This window comes from Schistocerca cancellata, chromosome 4 (assembly GCF_023864275.1).
Source record: "Schistocerca cancellata isolate TAMUIC-IGC-003103 chromosome 4, iqSchCanc2.1, whole genome shotgun sequence".
In the NCBI taxonomy this organism is placed as follows: Eukaryota; Metazoa; Arthropoda; class Insecta; order Orthoptera; family Acrididae; genus Schistocerca; species Schistocerca cancellata.
This window is the reverse complement of record NC_064629.1, coordinates 589790989-589815047: the sequence shown is the minus strand read 5'-3', so window position 1 is coordinate 589815047 and position 24059 is coordinate 589790989. Positions and strand designations below refer to the sequence as shown.

The following is a 24059-nucleotide window of genomic DNA, read 5'->3' as shown; positions in this document are numbered from 1 at the left end:
TTGCCATGTGTTGCAGATACATAAGGATTAAGGATGAGAGTAATGCAACAGAAGTCGAAAATAAGGTGCAAGAAGCATCACCCCTAAAAGAATATATGTTGCCAGTAGAAAAGCTAAACAGACAAAGTTTAACATGCATAAGATTTCCAGAAAGCAGTGTAGTGCTTCATCAAGAAGAGACACTGCTGGGTTGAGTTTGGTACAAATTCTGTAACTCAAACTGCCAGCATGACAACAATGCCAGAGAGAAGTAATGTAGGTGCTGAATTCAGTACTATTGAGGAACAGCTGACTGATAAGAAATAGCAGAGTTCAGATGGCACTTTGACAACCATTGTTTGTTACATGGATGAAGCAAAAGCTATTCTGGAGAAATCTGCAGATGTACGTACTGACTTAACAGTATCTGTTGCACCAGAGTTGAAGGAAGAACATATATTAGAATCATTTTCAACAAGCACAGATAATTTATGTGGTAATATGTGTGAAGAGGAACAGGATAGATCAGATATAAAACCTGCAAGACACATCACTGAACGTAAGGCATTAATAAGTCAGAAAGCAGTGATTGAAGTCTCAGTGCGAAATGAGTTTACTACTGCTGTGACTACTTGTGTCAAGAATGTGTTTTGTTCTGTGAATACTGTGGTGATAAGAAGCAGGGGTTCAAAGGTGTCATGCCATTGCTTCAGATTAAAATGTCTCAATTTCTGTTGGTCAGTGAGAGTGGAACAGTGTTTGATATGAGTTGCAATGTCACTAACAAGAGAAAAGAAACCTTTGGCTGGCCAGAAAGCTGCAAGAGATTTCCAATAAGTGCTGTAATATGTTTTGGTCCATTTGGTGCCACACATAAAAGATTTAGAACAAAATTGAGGTAAAAACATGTTGTTTGGACTAAGTTCAGAGCAAAACTCAGTATCAGAAAGTATGGAGGTGATATAATTTCTGTCATTATTGTTTCACTGTGAATTACTTAGTGTTTCTGCAGATATACTAGGTTAGTGCCCTTGAATATTTGGGTAACATCAGTGTACTGTAAAATGCCAGGCACCTGGTAGTGATACACTAGGCAATTTGGGTATTTTCTGTGTGTTGCAATGTGTCAGGCACTTGGTGGTCATATACAAGGACTTTGGGTATTTTCTGTGGATTACATTTTTCATGTGAAATGTCCCAGGGGAGATGTGAGTCAGTAGAATGGATTTTTCATTTGTTTTGAAGTGCTAAGTAGTTGTATGTTCCCTTGGAATAGACTTTTCATGTGCTGTCAGAAAGCAGGGAGGTGACGCTTTTTAATGTCATGTATTCACAAAATAGGGTTTATGTAACTATATACTAGTTAGTCTCATTAAAAGTTGCTCAGCATCAATGGCATGCACAGTACTATGCAGTTTTGTGTGTTAGTTAAATAATTTTAGTCATGTTTTGTGATGTGCTAGGTAGTTTGCAAGTTCTCCCTGGAATATAATTTTGCATCCGCTATGTGCTGAACACTTTGTGTGTACATTTGAGAAGAGTTTCCATGGGTTTTTGCATTATAGGTATTTTGTGTGTTTTAATTGATTTTTCATGTGAGATATTGTTGGTATAGGCTTAAATTGCGTTTTAATGAGCTAGGCCATTTTGGGTGTTCTTGTTGAATAGGATTTTGGCAGGTGTATTCCTTTGGAATAGATTTTTCATGTGTGATGTGTCTGGGAGTTTCCATGTACTGTATTTTAATGTATCAGATGGGTTATGTATTATCTTTGGAATGCACTTTCAATATGTTAATATTTCTTGTGTATTTATGAGGCAGTTGTCAGGTGTTCAGATAGTTGTACCATACATGTGGCAGTATGTGATAAGGGAGTTGGGTTTCTTAAAGGCAAGTGTTGATAACAGAGCATAGAGTGATTTTTCATGGCTTAGGTCATTCAGGGATGAATCACATATTTATCATTTGTTTTGATAAATATGTAGTGTTGAGGTGCGACAACTGCTTGCATATATGCTTGTGGTGAAAATTTTGATGTGGTGGTATTGGAAGCATCTGTACATTGTATGATAGAGTGACCGATAGAGGATGATGATTTTTTCACTTGTTGTGAGTTTCCAACTGTAGTATGTGAACAGGTGTGGTTATTTTCTGAACAGTACATGATGTGTGGGATAGTTTATGTCAGTTTACCATTGTCTAGATGAAATAGTTCAGTCACTGTATACTGAGAAGTGAATTTTGATTTTGTGACTGTTTGTCTTTTGATCCATGAATACTGTTTAGTTTCTAAGTTCATGTTTTGTGGATTTGTGGTGATGTCAGGGAAGGGTTGATAATTAAGATCTAGTGAAGTAGATTATTTTCTGGCCACCAGGAAAGAGAGAGAGAGAGAGAGAGAGGGGGGGGGGGGAGGAGAGAGAGGGAGGGAGGCACACAGTAATCACATGAGTGGCAATTACTGTGGTCCATTTTGGGTGCATATGGTCCTCAACGAAAATGAAATCAAGCTAAAGAGTAACTCAATATATGAGAGTCTGGATAAGTATAAGTCAATGTTTAATTATCTGTGTTTAGTGTGTTGGTTTTTTATGTGTAGTGTTATATTAAGAGTGCTTTCAAGTTACCCTCATTGTGTGAGCTATAAATTGAGCCATGAAGGTAGTAATCTTGGTGTAGACAAAGTGAAGAGGAGCTGTGATATATCATTTTTCGAAGAAGATGAATATTGCAGACAGAGGATACCAGTGGCCAGTAAGTGTGCTGAGAGGAGTTTAAGTATCTGCATAGAGATACAGTACTTGCAAAGGTAGTGAAGAGGTTAGTATCTGCAATGTTCAGAATGTTACTGCTGACAGAGGTCCTCAAACTATTGGACCCTTCACCTGAGGATTTCATTTGTATAATTGAGGCACAGGAATTATTTGACACTGCAGAGCTGGAAATGTCATCTCCTGTGGTTGCTGCTCTTGACATCCACTGGTCTTTCCCACATGATATGACTGCTTCTTCCAGGCATCTTACTGATGTGGGACTCAGATGCAGTCAGAAGAAATGTGAATCTTTCTGTATCCAAATGAAATAAGTTGATCAAGTCATTGACTCTCATAGTTTTTGCCCCTTTGCTATACAATTGGAGGCTATTCAGAATCTCCCTCCTCCACAAAATCCCACTGAACTTAAGGCTGTTCTCAACAAGGTATTGTGTTATCTTTGCTTCATACCTAATGCAGCTCAGATTGCAGCACCCTTACATGCCCTCAGGTGGAATAATGTCCCTTTCATCTGCTTGCATGAGCAATAAATGGTTTTCCAGCCAGCCCGTGTGGCCGAGTGGTTCTAGGTGCTTAAGTCTGGAACCACGTGACTGCTATGGTCACAGGTTCGAATCCTGCCTCAGGCATGGGTGTGTGTGATGTCCTTAGGTTAGTTAGGTTTAAGTAGTTCTAAGTTCTAGGGGACTGATGACCTCAGATGTTAAGTCCCATAGTGCTTAGAGCCATTTGAACTAGTTTTTGGTTTTCCAGACATTAAAAAATGTGTTGCTTAGCGACAGATGTCCAGCCCACTTTAATCCTACAAAACCTATGGTCCTTACAGTGGATGCTCCCTCCTACACCACTGGAGTAGTACTGTCCCACAAGATTGGCACCACTTACTACCTTATTACTTTCACATCAAAGCTGTTTAACAAATCTCAGGTAAACCACAATCAACTGTAGAAGGAGGCCTTGGAAATAATCTATGGAATTTCCAAGTTTCATTAGTATCTTTATGGCTAAAAATTTTTTTTCTGCTCATGGACCACAAGCCTCTCAACTGTTCATTTTACTCTGCCAAATCTGTGCTCATCTGGACAGCACAAAAGCTCGTGGTGGGTGTATATCCTGACAAATTATAATTGTGAGATTCTCTATCACCCCACGACACATCATGCCAATGCAGATACACTGTCTTGTTTCCTGTCAGATCAGACGAGGAATTTGATTGTGCCAAGGAAGCTTGCTTTCACACTGACTGGATCAAGGAAGCCACACTACTTACATTTCCGACTGACCACCATAAAATCGCCATGATCACAGGGCAGGGTGATACCCTCTGGCTCCATCATCAGTTTATTCAGTCAGGCTGGCCATCTGACAGGAATTCATTGCCCAGTGAGTATCTTCAGCATTAGTTTTCTCACTGGGATGCCCTGGGATGCCTTTTCAGGGTGAAATGGAGTTGTGCTTTTCCACTCATCAAATGAACAGACCCAGGTGTTGAGACCAGCATCTTTGCAGTAGATGGTGTTGGCTTTACTTCATAAATGGCAATGGGTGATTGCCCATATGAAGCAATTGGCCAGGCAGCACCACATGTGGCTGGGGAGAACAAAAACATTGAACACATGATATCGCACTGCAAGGAAAGCACTGAGAACATTTGTGATCCTCCCCAACAGCTTTTGACTGGTCTCGACTAGATGCCCCCTGACAACAAATTCATATTGACTTTGCAGGGCTGCTTTTGAGGTTTACAGTGGCTTACTGTAGTGGACACTTTTTCCAAACTTCCTTTTGTGGTTCCTCTGAATTCCACAATGTTGGCCTGCATGATTTGAGCTTTAGTGACTATATTCTGCCAAGAAAGATTACCAACTATCATTGTACCTGATGATTACCCCTCAGTTGACTTCAATAGAATTTGCCTCCTTCTGTGAAACCAACAGTATTACCCACATCCGTTCAGCAACTTTCTCCCCATGGGGAAGTAGAACAATTCATGTTTACCTTCAAGCCACAAATGTCAAAATTAAGGCAATCCCACTCCAAGGAAAATGCTCTATTCCTCTTCTTAACTACATAAAATAATATGCCTCAGGGTGATAAGCCACCAGATGAACTTTCACATGGCAGGCCTCACAGGATTATGCTCCATCTCCTCCATCCTCCACGTTCCCCAGATGCTATCCCATCCTCCTTGAAATTTCAGGCCACTCATAAGATGTGCTTCAGGGCTCTTAGCAGTCATCATTTGTGGAAACCAGGGACTGTAGGCCAACCTGTGTGCAGAGCAACCTTTGTTATTCAAGATGGGTCAGGATGCCATCATCACAGATGCCAGAATCAGCTGTGCCTTCACACTGTTCTCAGTCTTGCTGGGGACCCATCTGTTCCAGAACACATTCCAGCACTCAGTGTCTCCCCTAGCAATAATCATCAACAGGTTTCAAACCAGCTGCCTGGCTCTTCCTGCAGGATTACAGTGTCATTTGCATTATTGCCACAGGTTCAGTCTTTGGAATCTGGGTCACATCAGCCATAGGCACTCCTATTTATTATATATATTAATAACCTACCCCTGTCCTCAAATAGTGCTAGCAACATCACAGTGTTTGCCGATGACACAAGTATAGTGACAGCCAGCAAAACCTCCACTGACGTAGAGTTAAATGCCAACCAAGCACTTGCAAATGCTCTGAACTGGTTCACGGCAAATTCTCTAGCAATAAACCTCAGCAAAACAAATTACATGCAGTTCCAATCCAGTTACATAAGCCCAGAAGAGATTAACATTGCACACGAGAGCCAACAGTTGCAGAACGTTCAGTGCACAAAGTTCCTAGGTGTTCACATAGATAACTGGCTCAACTGGGAATTCCACATACAGCAAACACTAAAAAAGCTTAGCTCAGCAACATTTGCCATCCGAATAGTCTCCAAAATTGGAGACATCAATGTATCAAAGTCTGCGTATTTTGGCTACTTTCATTCAGTGATGTGCTATGGAATAATGTTTTGGGGCAACTCACCACTTTCAAAAAAGAATTTTGTAAGCCAGAAAAAAGTAGTCCGAATTATTTGTAGTGTCCCTCCAAGAACCTCATGTCGAAATCTCTTTAAACAGTTAGATATATTAACCACTACCTCACAATATCTCCTCTCACTCATGGCTTTCACTCTTCTCAATTCCTCTGAATATGAAACAAATGAGGCATACCATCATTATAACACAAGGTGGAAAGGTGATATGCACTGTGAATGGAAAAATCTCTCTCTGGTGCAAAAAGGGGTAAAGTACTCAAGTACTAAAATCTTTAACGCACTCCCGAGTAATATAAAGTGTCTTAAAGAAAATAAAATGTTATTTGAAAAAAAGCTAAAGGAATTTCTATTAGAAAAATGCTTCTACTCTTTAGATGAATTCTTCAACAGAGATCAGTAATTTGAGTAGTAATTCAGATTATTTCCTTTGCCATTGTTATCTGTATTGTTTTTTATCACTATTGTATTTTTGTATTGTATTGTTTATTATCTCGATTATATTATTGTATTGTACCAATTCTGAATCATTCATCTACCATGTGTAATATATCAGTATGTTTTGTATTGTATGATATCTATATTGTATCTGCCTTGACTCGTTCCACATCCAAGCGTAATCACGCCATACTGGATCTATGGAATATGTATCTCAAATAAATAAATAAATAAAAGCACTGCTCCCTTCAACACAGCAGCCCCAGTTGTTGCAGGCCCTGATGTTGCAGCCTCCATCATCACAATCCACAGAAGCCTCACCATTGTTATCACTGCCGTGTGCTCTGCCATTCCAGTTGCAGCCTCCTTACTCTTCAGTGTCGTGTGCTGCAATGTCAATGGACCTGGACACACTTATGCCATTGTGGGAATGCTCGTACCCAGACAGGCAGGAGGTGCATTCTGCCTCTAGTTTATCTGGAGGCCTTTGCAGTGGATGTTAGAATGTGGTTCGACCATCTCCAGACCTACCTCCTGGTCTGACCTCATCACCTTGCCTCTGGCCCAAACCCCCAATCATCACCAGGGTCCCTCACAGCACAGCATCATAATGAGGCATTTTGGGGGGAAAGAGTATGGTATCATCAATGCCTACATCATGGTGCCGGCTGCCACGTGATCGCATGTCACATCTCATACAGCACACAGCCAGTCGTTCTCAGTACAGCTGCAGTACTGGCGAGTTGGACAGTGCGGCTGTGACCAATGCCCATAGCTGCCTCTGCAGTAACAAAACAATGCTTGGTTGACTTACCCACAATGAAGAACTGCACAATAGTACTATGCTAATTGCGCTATGCCATGATGCAGTAGACTCATTGAGGGCAGGCATATTCCTATGCTGCCTGGTGCTTTGTAGTACAAGCAGCACATCACTCCAACAGTCTTACGTTGGACTTCGCTTCTGCTGATACCGTGATTCTACACCATTCAATTTGCCATCATCAGAATTTCAAACCCACTCTAGAACAAGACTACCCACAAGATTCTGCTTCATGGCACTCCAACCTTGGTGTCATCCACGGACTCAGCCAATAGCTGTCCCAGTGGCTGCTCTAGATCATTCATTGTTGTATAATGTTATTCTGTTTCAGCTTTTCCCTTGTTGTGGAGTAAACTGGTTGTCTACTCACATCTGCTGTAATACATGCTGCCCCATTCACAGACACAACAACAGTAATAATGAATTCCTTTTACCTGCAAAAGTTTAAGAAACTACTACACTTACTACAGTTGTTCAAAATGGTGTTCCCCAGCATTGATGCAGGCATGTCATTGTTTCATAAAGTCATACCCGCTCTAATATCCCTGGTGTTGTTTGAACAGTGTTGCAAGCAGCAAGAATTCTTGCCATGAGATCAGATGAATGAGTTGACCATGAAATGGGATCTCTTCTGTCCATCCACTTTTCAGGGAATGTCTGATCCAGGTATTCACAAACCCACAGCCCAAAGTGAGGTGATTCTGCAACATCTTGGAATGACATATGTTGATGAATAATGAGTGGGATATGTTCCAGGTGCCTAGGCAGTGCATCTCTGATAAACACTGTGTGCATGTGTTACTTTAGTGGGGAGGAAGAAGGAATCGACCTGGTACATAATCACTGGCTGTATCTGCCCATCTGTGTTGAGGGCTCATCACAACTGTAGTGTGGGGATTCTCATTGGCCCAAACATTACTTCTGTGATTATTTAGCATTCTACCTTTGGGACATATGCTTCATTTGTGAAAAGTATACAAGGTGGACTCCAAAATTTTCAGGACTGGTGCTGCCATCTGGAAAGTAGGAATAGTAGATCTTTGCACCGCTCGGTGGTGAGAGCTGCATATCTGGTGAATCAGTGGGCAGAGTGGCATTCAACTGAGAGGACATGTTGCATGTCCACAGTGATTTCCCTAATACCCTGTGTTTGTTGTGTGGCAATTTTACCATGGATCCGCGAACAGAACAGTGCGTGTGTATCAAATTCTGTGCGAATCTCGGGAAAAGTGCTATGGAGACCCTTGCAATGATTCAACAAGTGTTTGGGGGACAGAGCATGAGCTGTACACATGTGTTTGAGTGGCATACTTGGTTCAGGGCTGGCCATACAGATGTCAAAGATGATGCTCACTCTGGAAGGCCCGTTAGTCGCACAATGCCAGACATTGTTACCAAACTTCAACAATTGGTTCATGTGAATCAACTTTAAACCATTCAAGACCTCGCAGATGATGTGGGTATTGGTTACAGAACATGTCAATGAATGCTGACTGTTGAATTGGGCATGTATCGTGTTGCCGCAAAATTTGTGCCAAGGATCTTGACTGCTGATCAGAAGGCACAGAGTGTTGAAGTGTGCATGGAGCCTCATGATCCAACCTGCTTGTCATAGGTTATTACCATTGATGAGAGCTGGATTTATGGTTATGACCCAGAGACAAAGCAACAATCATCCCAGTGAAAGATTCTGGGCTCTCCAAGACCCAAAAATGCGAGACAGATGAAGAGCAAAGTGAAGAGCAAGATTATCATTTTCTTTGATACCAAGGGAACTGTGCACAAAGAATTCATCCCACCCAAACAAACAGTGAATTCCATGTACTACTGTGATGTTTTGCAATAGCTCCATGAAAATGTGCAGTGACGACGGCCTGAATTTTGGCATCAAGGGAACTGGCTGCTGCATCACGACAATGCGCCGTATCACATGTCCTTGCTCACCAGGACCTTTTTGGCAAAAAACAACATGGTGGTTGAACCCCACCCACTGTACGTGCCAGATTTGGCACCTTGCAACTTTGCGCTATTCCCAAAACTGAAACTCAAGTTGAAAGACCGTCAGTTCGACAATCTAGAGAGGATTCAAGAAGCATCGCTGGTGGTGATAAACACCCTCAAAGAACAGGACTTCCAGAAAATGTTTGACCAGTGGCAGAAGTGCTGGGACCGGTGTGTACGTGTGGATGGGAACTACTTCAAGGGTGATGGTGACCATTAGTCCAAAGGTAAGGTTTTCAACAGATGACAGCATCTGTACTGAAAATTTTGGATAGCATCTCATATATGCAGGAAAGTGAGGATTGACTGTAAGGCACTGCAAGAACTATTAGCTGAACATGACATGGGATCCAAAGACAGCAGGACTCATAGAATGCTCTTTCTGTAGAAGGTATGGGTGTAGCTAAAGTTCCCGTAATACTCACAACACAATACCCTACAAAACATTCATTTCATGGGCAACTGATTCAGTGCTGATGGAGGCACCTCATCCACTTGAATAAATACTGCATCTTCTAAGTCAGAAGTCCATGTAGTTTCTCACCCACTTGGTCACTGTATGGTTCCAATTGCCCTATTTCACATAGTCACTGGAACAGTCTTGGAGACCTAGTGTCTTCCACATGGATATTTGGTCCTGTGGAATCTTCCTGTGTTTCTGATGCTATCATTTGCCTATCCACACATGAAAATCATGTTTACAACTTCCATCACTGGGTAAAACTCCATTTGGTTAGAACTGATTGATATTAGTACTTCAACTTTTTAACACAAACTGCAATCTACTACAGTACAGGTATTGTACACCAGGATTGCTCACAGTACACAGTACACCATTTGCTTTGGATTAGTTGAATTACTATCCCAATTTCTGCAAATAAGTGCTCATCAAGACTGTGTACTCTACAATCTTAGCAACAAGTACTTCACTGTAAGAGATATCAGAATGATTTTTGCTTATAACTTTCAACTCAGTCATTTCTGGACCAGGGCCCCTTACCTGAAATTGATAGACATACCCTTCTCCATCATCTAAGAAAGTTTGTAACATCATCACAGAATCACCCCATATAACACGATGTTTTCACTAATCAGCAGATATAGAACTGACTCAAAATGGCAGGTGTGAAAAAAAAGTGTTACTGTAGGTTTAATGTAATTATTATCAAATTTTGAATGAATGGTCCTTTTCTAAATTTTACAGTGGTTAGTTGGAATTAGTCAGTAATGACCTATTTCAGGCAGTGCATCTGCATTATCTGGTCTAACAGTTTTTGCACTTGGAGGACACACTGTGTCAGTAAGCAGGAGAGGTTTGGCCTCAGGACTTCATTAAAATGCAGTATGAGTGAACTTTTATGTAGTTTAATACAGAACTTTTTGTGAGTGTCACAGTTGGACTTACAGCACTGTGCATGATTGCTGGACTTTGAAATTTTTGTACGATATTGAGTTCATGTAGATAACACTCTAATGTTGTGTACGGATTTGCTTTCTCAAAGGGTGATTTAGTCACATTCACATTCTGGGAACAGAAACAGAACCTTAGTTTCTCATTATACTACATACTGAGTTCTGGTCCATGACTATATTATAAATTTTATACAGTATTACAAAACTAATGCTTGCTACGTATTTTGGAACTTGACATAATCAGACTGAACTATCACTTGAGGACTTGCAGCTGGGTGTAATTAGTAACATTTATTTGGCAAACATTATTTTACATGTACAAACAACGGGTAAATCAAGTTAGTCAGACTAACAGTATTGTATCATCAGTGGTTAAAAGTTGTGAGCTGTTATTTCTAGAACAGGTCTCACAAATATAAATTTGCATAATACCTGGATCTACTGGTAAGAAGAAGGTTGAATGTAAATGTACATGATCTGACCCTATGACATCAGTGATGAACCATTGGTATTCAGTTAAAGATCAAGGATGTTAGCCCAATAGCATATGATGGGTAAGAACTTACAAGTTTCAGAATATCTGAACACAGGCTCTTTATCTAGAGAAACTCTCCAGCAGCTCAGGGAATTTTCCAAATCCAAAAGAGAGTTGTCAGTATTATCATGAGACCTGAACTACATAATCGTGCAAATCATTATTAAAAATACTAAAGGTGCTGCCATGTCATGCATCTATATTATGAACACAGTACTGCATATTTTGAAAATATGTTCTGGGCAATGATACTCATATGAGGAAAATGACAGTACAAGATTAAAAGGAAATGTGCATGATGTCTCTGCCAGGATGGGTATGCTAAAAAAGAAACATGCTACATGACAATAAAACTGTTTGACGAACTGTCACAAAATATAAAAGTGTATTAAGTAACAATGTACTTTTAAGTGTATCTACAGTACCACTGCCTCTATTTCCGTATATTCTTTTAAACATTAAATTTAAGTAAAATACCCTTTATGTACTGCATGTGGTCAAATGATCTTAATAAATATACTGGCTACTGAACAAAGGTTCTGGCTTCAAAAACCAGATGATTAATTATGATGATCATAGTTCCGCAAATGAATGTCCACTTGGAAGAGAGAGTGTTTATTCATGCAGAAAGTTTCTGAGTGGACATTCTGAAAATAATAAAAACTATTACCAGTCGTTTCACAGGACTAAAAATTATAGGCAGATACAAACCACACTTTGTGAAAATTATTTATGTGATATTATTGATACTTTCAGGATCAGAAGGATTTAATTTTGGTGTGATATGTTCCAAACAATAATAATACCAGCAATGATAATAATAATAATGACAATAATAAAAATAAGAGGAAGAAGAAGAAGCATAGTAATATTGTAAAAATAAGATAATATTTTTTAATTAGTCATTTGTTTTCATTAAACCCTTTTCATTTAAGGACCTAAGATGCTAACCCCTTTGACTAACATTTCAGTTTTTCTCTGCTTTTAGATGTATTAAAAAGTGCATGCTGAGCTGACATCTTGGAGAAGAATGTGTAAGCTAGGTGGTATGCTGATGTGCCAAGAAGAGAAACTCCACAACAGCATATATGTGTACATTATTTTTATAATTTTATGACATGTCTGATACTTTTGTACTGAATGGTCTAAGATGAATAAATGAGTAAATAAAATACTGTAAATAAACAGGATTCAATACATGTTACACTTTCATTTGCAAGCCACATGTAAACATTATTCACAAGAGGAAAACTGTATTAAAATGGCTCTCTATAACTCAAAATAAACAAATGAACTTCTGATTCTTGGTAAAAGGACAATGACAACATTGACACAAGATCAATATTGATGATATTAATAACAGATATATTTCTTCATTATGTTGTTTGCTTTGTTCCATTTCAGCTGGAATTAATTCTAATGCAGTTAAATAATGTGACTAATATTTTTTAAAACAATTTCATAAATAATGATTTTTTTTATACTTCCACAAAGTAGGAACCAAACATGGAGGTACACATGTAAATCCAACTGGTGTGCTAGTGTACCATGTTAGTGTTTTCGTTACAGTGAAACATAACTCACTGAGAATTAAACTGTTGACTAAAATTCATACTAGAGCTACTGTGTATTTTATGATGTCTTTTAACTTAGGGTCTATTATTATGAATATGCATGTACTAAGAAAACTTGGAAAAATAAATGTCATTTTTTCTGTCAATATTGTATTCACGTTTCTACATACAGTACAGGACAATTAGATCTTCTAGACATTATTCTGTGGACTTTCACATACCATTTAGTTCTGGTATTTTACATTAATATGTTTAAATACTTGTAGGATATAAATTTTGTTGTTGTACAATTGCCTCTTGTCTGTAAAATAATGTCTTATTAGATGATCATTCTTTGAGCAGTGTTACATACCAGTCATAGTCTATTTTCTTTTTTATATTACAAGAAAGGCTAGCAGATTTTTTTTATTTGAATACAGTTTGCTATAAAAATTTATTAGTTTTATAGAGATCTTTTAAGATCAATCATGGCCAGAATGTAGTTAACTAAGTAACAATGTTCAGTTAACATTTCTTTTTCCCTTTTCACGAATTGCTCTTCTCTCTCTCTCTCTCTCTCTCTCTCTCTTCCTCCTTCCTCCCTCTTCTCTCTCTGACACACACACACACACACACACACACACACACACACACACACAAAGTAACTTATCACAATCATGTTAAAGAAATATATCATTTTAAACAAAATACATGTATACAATAACAATTAACAATATAAAGTTTCATGGGATGTTTGCATCATTCATTATGAAAATAAAATGCTGATTATTAAAAACAAGTATCAACAAACTGGAGTAGAGCTACATATCACCACCATCAGTGCCATTTCAAAAATGAAATGACTCTCACACAACCATAAAATCTGGTATCTTGCTATTTTTAACAGAAAGCGTAAATATTTCCAAATTACAGTGTAGCTTTCCAGACTCAGTTATTCCAAAAACAGAACTGTCACATTTAAGCAACATAACACTTCCTAATGTCTTGGAAAAAATACTCATAATGCACACTGACATTTCTGAATGAGATTAATACTGAATCACTTATAGAAGTATCAAATTCATATCACTAATGCTAACTCACATTTCCTTTTGCAGAAGTGATACTACTATATGTACATAGCTGCTTTCCAATAGACTAATTACATATAAACAAAATCGTAACTAGTCAATCAGTTTTATATAGCTAACAATTATTCAATCATATGATCTCTTCATCGATATAAATAATGCATTGTGTTCAAATCTAAATGCTGACATAACTTACTTATAAAAGTAACTAAATACTTTATGGGATGTAATGAGATGTTTACAGTGATCTGCATTAATGTACAAAATGAGTGACTAGCACAAGCTTTACCCACAGGTAACAGCAGGTTATTTAACACAAATGTACACATTAAAGTAGACTAGTCTGAGCAGGTAAATAAGTAGCAATTATATGCAGCTTATACAAGCCACAGTAATAAGTGATTAGTAGAGTCCTCCCGACCAGCTACTTCCGATACACCTGATGTACGAAAATCTTCATATCCATCTCCACCTGAGATTACAAGAAGAGTTGATTTTGAACTGCTGCCTTCACCTCTGCTCCTCCCAACCTGACGTACAAACATCCCTGACTGTTGCTTTAAAGATTCCTTTGTGACATGCTGATAGCCAGTTTCCACACATGTCAGGAAACGTACATGTCCTGTATGGCCATGTGGCATTCCTATGAAATTACAAGAATAGTTTATTATTAATAAGCTGTGAAAAATTTTGTTGCTTATTTAAATTCATCAAAAATAAGCATGAAGGGAAAAACTGTTCTAGGGAATGTCAAATTAATAGATTATTTATTTTCTCTCAAAGACAGCACTGGAGCATACAACCTTGGGACAAGAGTATAGCAAAATGATTCAACTGGCACATGAAAGACAGCATTACAATTTATGAGAACAGAAAAAGTGAAAGTAAAACATAACAAGATTATATGAGTGTGGTAAATGTATGGTTCTAAAGAGAATGAGTAATTGTTTCACGACATTTCTACACTGTAACTACAGTGGTGTGTATCACTTATCACCATTATTATAGCACATGATGTGAACAAGATTCTACCATTAAATTCATGTGGTAGCACTTCTCTGGCTAAACGACTCACAGCTTACAACACTACAATCAATGTAGTTATTAATATCCCAGTTCTCCTACACTGTAGCACCAAAGAAACTGATATAGGCATGTGTATTCAAATACAAATATATGTAAACAGGCAGAATACAGCACTGCAGTCAGCAAGGCCCATATAAGACAACAAGTCTCTGGCACAGTTATTAGATTGGTTACTGCTGCTACAATGGCAGGATATCAAGATTTAAGTGAGTTTAAACGTGGTGTTACAGTCAGCGCATGAGCAATAGGACATGACATCTCCAAGGTTGGATGAAGTGGGGATTTCCCCATACGACCATTTCATGGGTGTACTGTGTATATCAGGAATATGGCAAACCATCAAAAATCTGCCATCGCTGAGGCCAGAAAAAGGTTCTGCAAGAATGGGACCAACAATGACTGAAGAGAATTGTTCAATGTGACAGAAATGCAACCCTTCTGCAAATTACTGCAGATTTCATTGCTGGGCCATTAGCAAGAGTCAGTGTGTGAAACATTCAATGAAACATCATTGATATGAGTTTTTGGAGCCGGAGGTCCACTCGTGTACCCTTGATGACTGCATGATCACAAAGCTTTATGCCTCACCTGGGCCCGTCAACAACCACATTAGGGTTTTGATGACTGGAAACATGTTGCCTGGTTGGAAAGTCTCATTTCAAATTGTATCGAGCGGATGGACCTGTACGGGTATGAAGACAAACTCATGAATCCGTGGACTCTGCATGACAGCAGGGGACTGTTCAAGCTGGTGGAGACTCAGTAATGTCGTGGGGTGTGTGCACTTAGTTTGATATGGGATCCCTGATGTGTCTAGATATGACTCTGACACATGACATGTACGTAAGCCTCCTGTCTGATCACCTGCATCCATTCATGTCCATTGTGCATTCTATTAGACTTGGACAATTCCAGCAGGACCATGAAACATTCCACATGTCCAGAACTGCTACAGAGTGGCTCCAGGAACACTCTTCTGAGTTTAAACACTTCCAATGGCCTCCAAACTCCCCAGTTGCAAACATTATTGAGCATATCTGGGACACCTTGCAACATGTTGTTCAGAAGAGACTCCCTCATACTCTCACGGATTTATGGACAGCCCTTCAGGAGTCATGGTGTCAGTTCCCTCCAGCACTGCTTCAGACATTAGTTGGGTCCATGCCACATCATGTTGTGGCACTTCTGCTTGCTCTTGGGGGCCCTGCCCAGTATTAGGTAGGTGTACCAGTTTCTTTGCCTCTTCAGTGTATAATTATCATAAGAGAAGAATCTTTGGCCCCAAGCTGTAAGGTTTCAGTCTAAAATTGGTGCCCACTGATGGATGCAGATGAATTGGTGCTAGAATCTTGTGAACTCTACATGTTTTGCAGCACCTGTTATGACAATTTGCACATACATTGTTCTTTGCAAACATCAGGCTATGTTTACCCAATCCTTTTTTTCAGTTACCAAATATATTGGAAGGACTTCCAACATTATCAAGGTTGCCTTCTTTGGAAGAAATAAGGGCACCCAACTAAGGCAAAGATACTGGAGGACTCCCTGTAATGCTGAGATTGTGTGTAAGTCATCAAGATACATTACTGTAATACTATATCATGCCATTATACCATTTAATGGCTATAAATTTGGTTTGGCTCATTTTTCTGATACAAGAGACAATTCCTTAATAAGCTTTCTTATGATAATGCATGAGATTAACAATTATTTACTAATATTCCCTCTAATGTATTTATGAAAATTGTAAATATTTTTTTTTCAATTTGGATGTTTTGTCTTTCATAATATGACCAGCAAAAATTCTTTTTAAAATGTTATTTGTTGTTAATCATTTTATAATTACACCAGCATCATGTATAGAATCTTTCATTTAGTTTCATCTCACCCCTTGTTTCTTTTTTTCCCAAGATGAATGCTAAGTACTCCAGTTATTAATGTATGGAAATTAAATGGAATATGAAACTGAGACTACTGGGAAGTATGTGAAAGCGGTGACTGAAACATTAATGACCATGGACAAGACTTAGTGAAACAACCTACCATTGTCCACACAATGAAGGCATGGACTATTCTATGAATAGTACATGTGACTCATATACTGGCACACCTTCAAGCCAAAACAGTAATGTTAATGATGCCTGAGAGAAGACTTCCACTTAGTAGGTAGTCAAAGTGGTGTACAGATAAAATTATTAAAGACATATGACAGCTGTGGAACAATGATAATAAGAGGGAAAAAAATTAAGAACATAATTACTAAATACAGACTGAGATGGATCTTCATGTTTCATAAAAGCCACAGAAGAGGAAGAACATGGAAAATGTCATAACTATTTTGTTTATTCTCTGATTTTTTTGAACATTTCAGCCAAAAAAATCTGTAATTACATCCAACAGAAACTGGCAAGAGAATTGAGATTTGTTTGAAATGGAGCTGTTGACAGTACACAGCAAAAACATGGAATCAATAAGCACATGTTTATTGATATTACAATGCAATTTACATAACTGATATTAGAAGTATGTATGGAAATTTGTGATGTTTTCCTAACTTAATAAAATGATAATTGAACCAGACAATGAACTTATACCATTTTTTGCATTAATGATGTCAATATATTTACCCTAAAGAAGAGAGCTAGAGAAACTGTTTACTATGGATTCAGAAATTCCAGTTAATGTTCTCAATCTAACTGGTTTTTGTATACACTGCCAGAAAAAAAATTGGTAGACTTGGAAAGACAATGTCAATTTTGATCTGATGACAGCATATGACCATGTGGATGGTGGTAGATGGTTTCAGTGTTGTCTGCCAATCAATAACATTGTGGCATAGCTACCAGAGTGCCATCTGTGTCTACCCTTTAATAGAGAATGCTCACAGCTAGAAGGCTCACTGTGGTGCACATGTGTGCAGCAATCAGGCAACCATGCCACAGAGACACACACGTGCTTCCTACAGCCAACTGAGCAAGTTTGAAAGAGGTCATATGGTGCCTTCTGAGAGGTCAGATGGTCTTTCTGAGATATTGCCACATAAGGTGGAAGTGCTGTGTCAATTTTGCAGTGATGCTGGCATGAGTGGTCACATGATCGTTCTCACACATGATAAGGTTCTGTATGTTCATGCAGCACAGATGCCCACCACGATCATCCTATTGTAAGAGCAGCAATGGCAGATCCTACAGCTACCACAGCACAAATATGAGAGCTTGTGAGCCCAGATGTCCCAACATGAACTGCTGTGAAACAGTGGGACTGCAGTCATGCACCTCTCTAGCCCATCTTCAATTCACACCACAGCGTTGATGTGCACCAGCTCGATTGGTGCCATGAGAGGATCACTTGGAAGGTGGAATGGCATGTCGTGGTCTTCAGCAATGAAAGCAGGTGCATGCAAGTGATGGCTGTTTGTGTATACAATGTAGGCCTGGTGAGCACTGTCACACAGAGTGCATTTGTCCAAGACACACTGGCCCCATCCCCGGTCTTCTGGTCTGGGGTGTGATAAGCTACATCTCTCATTCACCTTTGCTGTTTCTGGAGGAGACACTAACCAGCACTTGGTACATGCAGAATGTTGTTAGACACATTGTTTTGCCATTCTTGCAACAGGAAGGTGATTTGTTGTTGCAACAGGATAATACTCACCCACACATGGCCCATGAAACTCAACATTCTCTGCAAGATGTGAAACAACTTCCCTTGCCAGCACAATCTCCGGAGTTGCTTCCAATTGTGCACGTGTGGGATATGATGGGACAAGAAGTGACTCATGTGGTTTGTCAACCCACAACTGTTACAGGACTACGTGAATAGTTTTAGTAGGTATGCAATAACATATCCCAGGACAGTATTCACCATCTTTATGATCCAATGGATGTCAGAATCAGCACCAGCATTGCCACCTGTGGCATCTACACCATGTACTATATGGGTGTTTCAGCATGGGTCAATACCTGGTACCTCGGAACTGTTCATGCTATTGCTGTGTAAACATAATCATTTCATTTACACCATATGCACCACTGCAACAATAAATCTTGAGTGAATTGGAGATCTCTAAAATGACATACTAATTTTTTCCCAACAGTGTAAATCTTTTTTAAGGGATGCATGATGAAAATTTTTTGAGGCTGTATTTCCCATAAACTAACCTGATGCTGTTGGTACTGTGGTAACTTTAGTTGTAGAAGGAGTGATGTGTGGGAGTCGCATATTAAGGATAACTCCTGCACTTGTCCCAATCCACAGCATGTCTTTACACGCAAGCAGTGAAGTTACCCTCAGACAAGCAGCTTTATGTTGCCGGATAATGTCATCACAACCTGGAAATAATAATAAAAAAAAGGTCAATATATCCTATTACTCCTTGTTGTGAAAATACTGGAATAAAGAGTCTTGCAAATTGTGTATAAATGGGAGACACTTTGTATTTGCAGTTTAAGAGAAAATAAATTATTACTTGGTAAAACAATAGAGAAATGAAATGAAAAGGAAATAGGACAGAAAAGGGGGAGGGGAAGGAGGAAAGGGAAACAGAAAGGGAAGTGCAAACAAAGAAACATGAAGTGAGGATACAATGACCTCTGCAATCAGTGACCTCACTTTGTAAGCATAGAATCATGTGTTAGGGGAGTAAAAGTGACTGTGAATGCAAGAAACAAGCTGGGGTTGCTGTTATACAACATACAGCCATGCTGTGCATACTTATGGCCACATAAAGCTGGGATGAAATTGTTTTAAGTCGATTTTGAACTAAATGCTGCCCAACAATGCATATGTTCTTCTTCTACCTAAAAGATCCATCAGCAAGTGTTACTTGCAAAATGTTTTTTCTTTATTTGCTCCTGTAGCATTACATTATGTAGTGTGTAAATAATATAGGGCAAATCAAGGATATAAAACATTCAGTATCACGTATTTACACAGGACAATAATTTTTTAGGTTTGCTAACAATAGCAGCTACTTATACAATTATTTACAGATTTAATTTATAATGTAATCCTTCAAATGGTAATATTCCTTTTCCACTCTTTGAGTATCTTTGGGAAGTATTTTTTGTGTACAATGTCTTATAGGTTTTAGGGCATTCATCTTGATAATTTGATATCTTCACCAAGGATTGTCAGTTGATGTCCTTCTGAATGTTATAGGTGTGGACACTTGCATTTGTTTTCCATTATGAAATACCTTCTGTGAATAGTACTGGTCATGGAGCACATTTCCCAGAGGTGGAGGTTTCACACCATTTTACTAAGAGTCTCAGATTTGCCTATTTTGGACAGGATGCATGAAAAAAATAACTGGGAATGATCATATTTGTATGTTCTATGTCTACATCTACATAGTTACTCCACAATTCACCATACAGTGCATGGTGGAAGGTATCCTATACCACTACTAGTCATTACCTTTCCCATTCCATTCACAAATAGAGGAAGGTTACAACAATTGTCTATATGCCTTCATTTGAGTTCTAATTTCTCATATCTTATCTTCATGGTCCTTATGCAAAATGTATGGTGGAGGCAGTAGAACAGTTCTGCAGTCAGCTTCAAATGCCAGTTCTTTAAATTTTCTTAATAGTGTTCCTTGAAAAGAATGTGACCTTCCCTCCAAGGATTCCCATTTGTGTTCCTGAACTAAGTCTGTAACATTCACATGTCATTCAAATCTATTGGTAACAAATCTAGCAGCCCACCTCTGAATTTCTTTGATGTCATCCTTTAATGTGACATGATACAGATCCCAGACACCCAAACGGTGCTCACGAATAAGTTACATTAGCTCCCTATAAACATTATGTGTTTGTTTCTTGAACTCATCCACAAAGCTACATTTTTCTACATTTAGAGTAGGCTGCCATTCATCACACCAATTAGAAACTTTGTCTAAATCATCTTGTCTCCTCCTCCAGTCATTCAACTTTGACATCTTACTGTACACCACCACATCATCAGCAAACAACTGCAGACTGTTGCCCACTCTAAACACCAAATTGTTTATGTACACTACTGGCCATTAAAATTGCTACACCATGAAGATGACGTGCTACAGATATGAAATTTAACTGACAGGAAGAAGATGCTGTGATATGCAAATGATTAGCTTTTCAGAGCAATCACACAAGGTTGGCGACCGTGGCAACACCTACAATGTGCTGACATGAGGAAAGTTTCCAACTAATTTCTCATACACAAACAGTAGTTGACCACCATTGCCTGGTGAAACGTTGTTCTGATGCCTCGTGTATGGAGGAGAAATGTGTACATCATGTTTCTGACTTTGATAAAGGTCGGATTGTAGCCTATCGCGATTGCGGTTTATCGTATCGCAACATTGCTGCTCGCATTGGTTGAGATCCAATAACTGTTAGCAGAATATGGAATCGGTGGGTTCAGGAGGGTAATACGGAATGCCGTGCTGGATCCCAAAGGCCTTGTATCAGTAGCAGTCAAGATGACAGGCATCTTATCTGCATGGCTGTAACAGATCATGCAGCCACGTCTCAATCCCTGAGTCAACAGATGGGGACGTTTGAAAGACAACAACCATCTGAACGAACAGTTCAACGATGTTTGCAGCAGCATGGACTATCAGCTCAGAGATCATGGCTGTGGTTACTTTTGACACTGCATCACAGACAGGAGCGCCTGCAATGGTGTACTCAAGAACGAACCTGGGTGCATGAATGGCAAAACGTCATATTTTCAGATGAATCCAGGTTCTGTTTACAGCATCAGGATGGTCGCATCCATGTTTGGCGACATCGCAGTGAACGCACATTGGAAGCGTGTATTCATCATCGTCATACTGGTGTATCACCCAGCATGATGGTATGGGTTGCCATTGGTTACACGTCTGGGTCACCTCTTGTTGGCATTGACAGCACTTTCAACAGGAGACGTTACATTTAAGATGTGTTACGACCCGTGGCTCTACCCTTCATTCAATCCCTGCGAAACCCTACATTTCAGCAGGATAATGCACGACTGCATGTTGCAGGTCCTGTACGGGCCTTTCTGGATACAGAAAATGTTTGACTGCAACCGTGGCCAGCAGATTCTCCAGATCTCTCACCAATTGAAAATGTCTGGTCAATGGTGGCCGAGCAACTGGCTTGTCACAATACGCCAGTCTCTACTCTTGATGAGCTGTGGTATTGTGTTGAAGCTGCATGGGCAACTGCACCTGTACACGCCATCCAAGCAATGCCCAGGTGTATCAAGGCCGTTACTACTGCCAGAGGTGGTTGTTCTGGGTACTGATTTCTCAGGATCTATGCACCCAAATTGTGTGAACATGTAATCACATGTCAGTTCTAGTATAATATATTTGTCCAATGAATACCTGTTTATCATCTGAATTTCCTCTTGGTGTAGCAATTTTAATGGCCAGTAGTGTATATACAGAATAACAGTGGCCCTGTCACACTTCCCTGGGGCACTCCTGACGATGCCCTTGTCTCTGATGAACACTCACCATTGAGGACAGTATACTGGGTTCTATAACTTAAGAAGTCTTACAGTCACTCACATATCTGTGAACTTATTCCAAATGTTCATACCTTCTTTAACAGCCTGCAATGGGGTACCATGTCAAACACTTTCCAAAAATCTAGAAATATGGAATCTGCCTGTTGCCCTTCATCCATTGTTTGCAGCATCTCATGTGGGAAAAGAGCAAGCTGAGTTTCACATGAGTGCTACTTTCTAAAACCATGCTGATTTGTGATTATAAGCTGCTTGGTCTCAAGAAAATTTATTATATTCCAAATGAGAATATGTTCAAGACTTCTGCTGCAAACTGATGTTAGGGATATTGGTTTGTAATTTTGCAAGTCTGTTCTTTTAACCTTCTTTTATACAGCAGTAGTGTACACTTTTTTCGAGTCACTTGGATCTTTGCATTGGGCAAGAGATCTGTGATACTTGCAAGTTAGGTAAGAGGCCAATACTTTAGAGTACTCTTTGGAAAACTGAATTGCAATTTCATTTGGAGCTAATGACTTATTTGTTTTTGACTCCTCCAGTTGTTTCTCTATGCCAGGGATCCTTATTACTATGCATCTATATGGGAGCCTGTTTGATGGTCAAATGACAGTATGTTTGTATGATTCTCCCGCAAGAATGATTTCTTGAACATGAAATTTAAAACTCTGGCTGTTGTTCTGCTATTTTCAACTGCCACACCATACTGGTCAACAAGCAACTGGATGGAAGTCTTGGATACACTTAGTGACTTCACATAGGACCAGAATTTTCTTGCATTCTGTGCCAGATCTTTTGCTAAAGTATGACAGTGGTAGGTGTTGAATGCTTCATGCATAGCTCTTTTCACAGAAGCATGAATCTCTTAACCTTTGCTTCTTGTCATTTGTGCATTCCCTTTTGAAATGAGAGTGCAATGGCCTCTGCTTTCTCAGCATTTTCAGAATCTCATTATTAAACAATGGTGGGTCTGTTCCATGACTAATCCACTTACTAGGCACATAATTATCCAGGCAGTGATTTACGATCTGCTTAAACTTTGCCCATAATTCCACTACATCCACCTTACTGGAAGTAAGTGATGTCAGTTCACTGTGTAAGTGAGATGTTAACAGCTGTTGTTTCTAGCAGAAACACTCTCTTATCATTCTTGAACTGATTTAGTACTGACAGACTACAAATTGTTTAAAAATCCTGCCATCTTTTGAGTGGATGGGAAGAAAACATTGAAACACATAACACTGAATTATCAGTAGATATAAAACTGGCTTTTTGTTTAGTCAGATATAAGCAGATTTTGTTTTCTATGAGTATGAAACTGCTACAAGAGTTCATTGAGGGTCATATACCACATTTAAATATAAAGTAATATGAATCTTGTTAGTATTAATGTGGAAAACAGGAAAATAATTTATTAACAATAAAATACACATTTTTCTACCTAACAAGAAAACACATTACTGACTCTGGTCAGTTATATTAAAAGAAAACATTTTATTAATATCACATTTGGAGTAACTCATGAATAATCATTATTTCCACTACAGAAAAAATGTCTTTTCATTCTCCCTTTTTAACATCGGTGATATACAGATGATTTTTTTTACAAAAAATGTAATACTACCCTCATTTTGAAAATTGATTTAACCACCTTAGTGCTTTACTACACATCATCTTGTTGGAGGTGGGATGTCCTTGCCTTCTTCTGACTGTAGAAATGACTTATTCAGCCAGTTATTGGAGGATGTAGAATTTGAAATGGGCTTTACACCATGGTGCAAGTTTAAATTTTTTCATTAACAAACCATTTCCAGAGGTGAAAGAAACAATATGTTCAG

The 24059-nt window shown here is 38.9% G+C and overlaps 1 protein-coding gene across 2 annotated transcripts in view; it reads right to left on the bottom strand.

Annotated features, from left to right (window-relative positions):
- Positions 1–11854: 11854 nt before the first annotated feature.
- Positions 11855–24059, bottom strand: part of LOC126183680 (rho guanine nucleotide exchange factor 17) — a 380446-nt gene continuing 368241 nt past the window's right edge. The window contains exons 14-15 of one of the 2 annotated variants that reach the window (XM_049925855.1): positions 18885–19055; positions 11855–14281 (exon numbers count right to left, since the gene is read on the bottom strand). In XM_049925855.1, coding sequence (XP_049781812.1) covers positions 14016–14281; positions 18885–19055 — 437 coding nt within the window. In that variant the 3' untranslated portion in view covers positions 11855–14015. The remainder of the gene's footprint in view (positions 14282–18884; positions 19056–24059) is intronic. The other variant, XM_049925856.1, reaches the window with a different exon arrangement.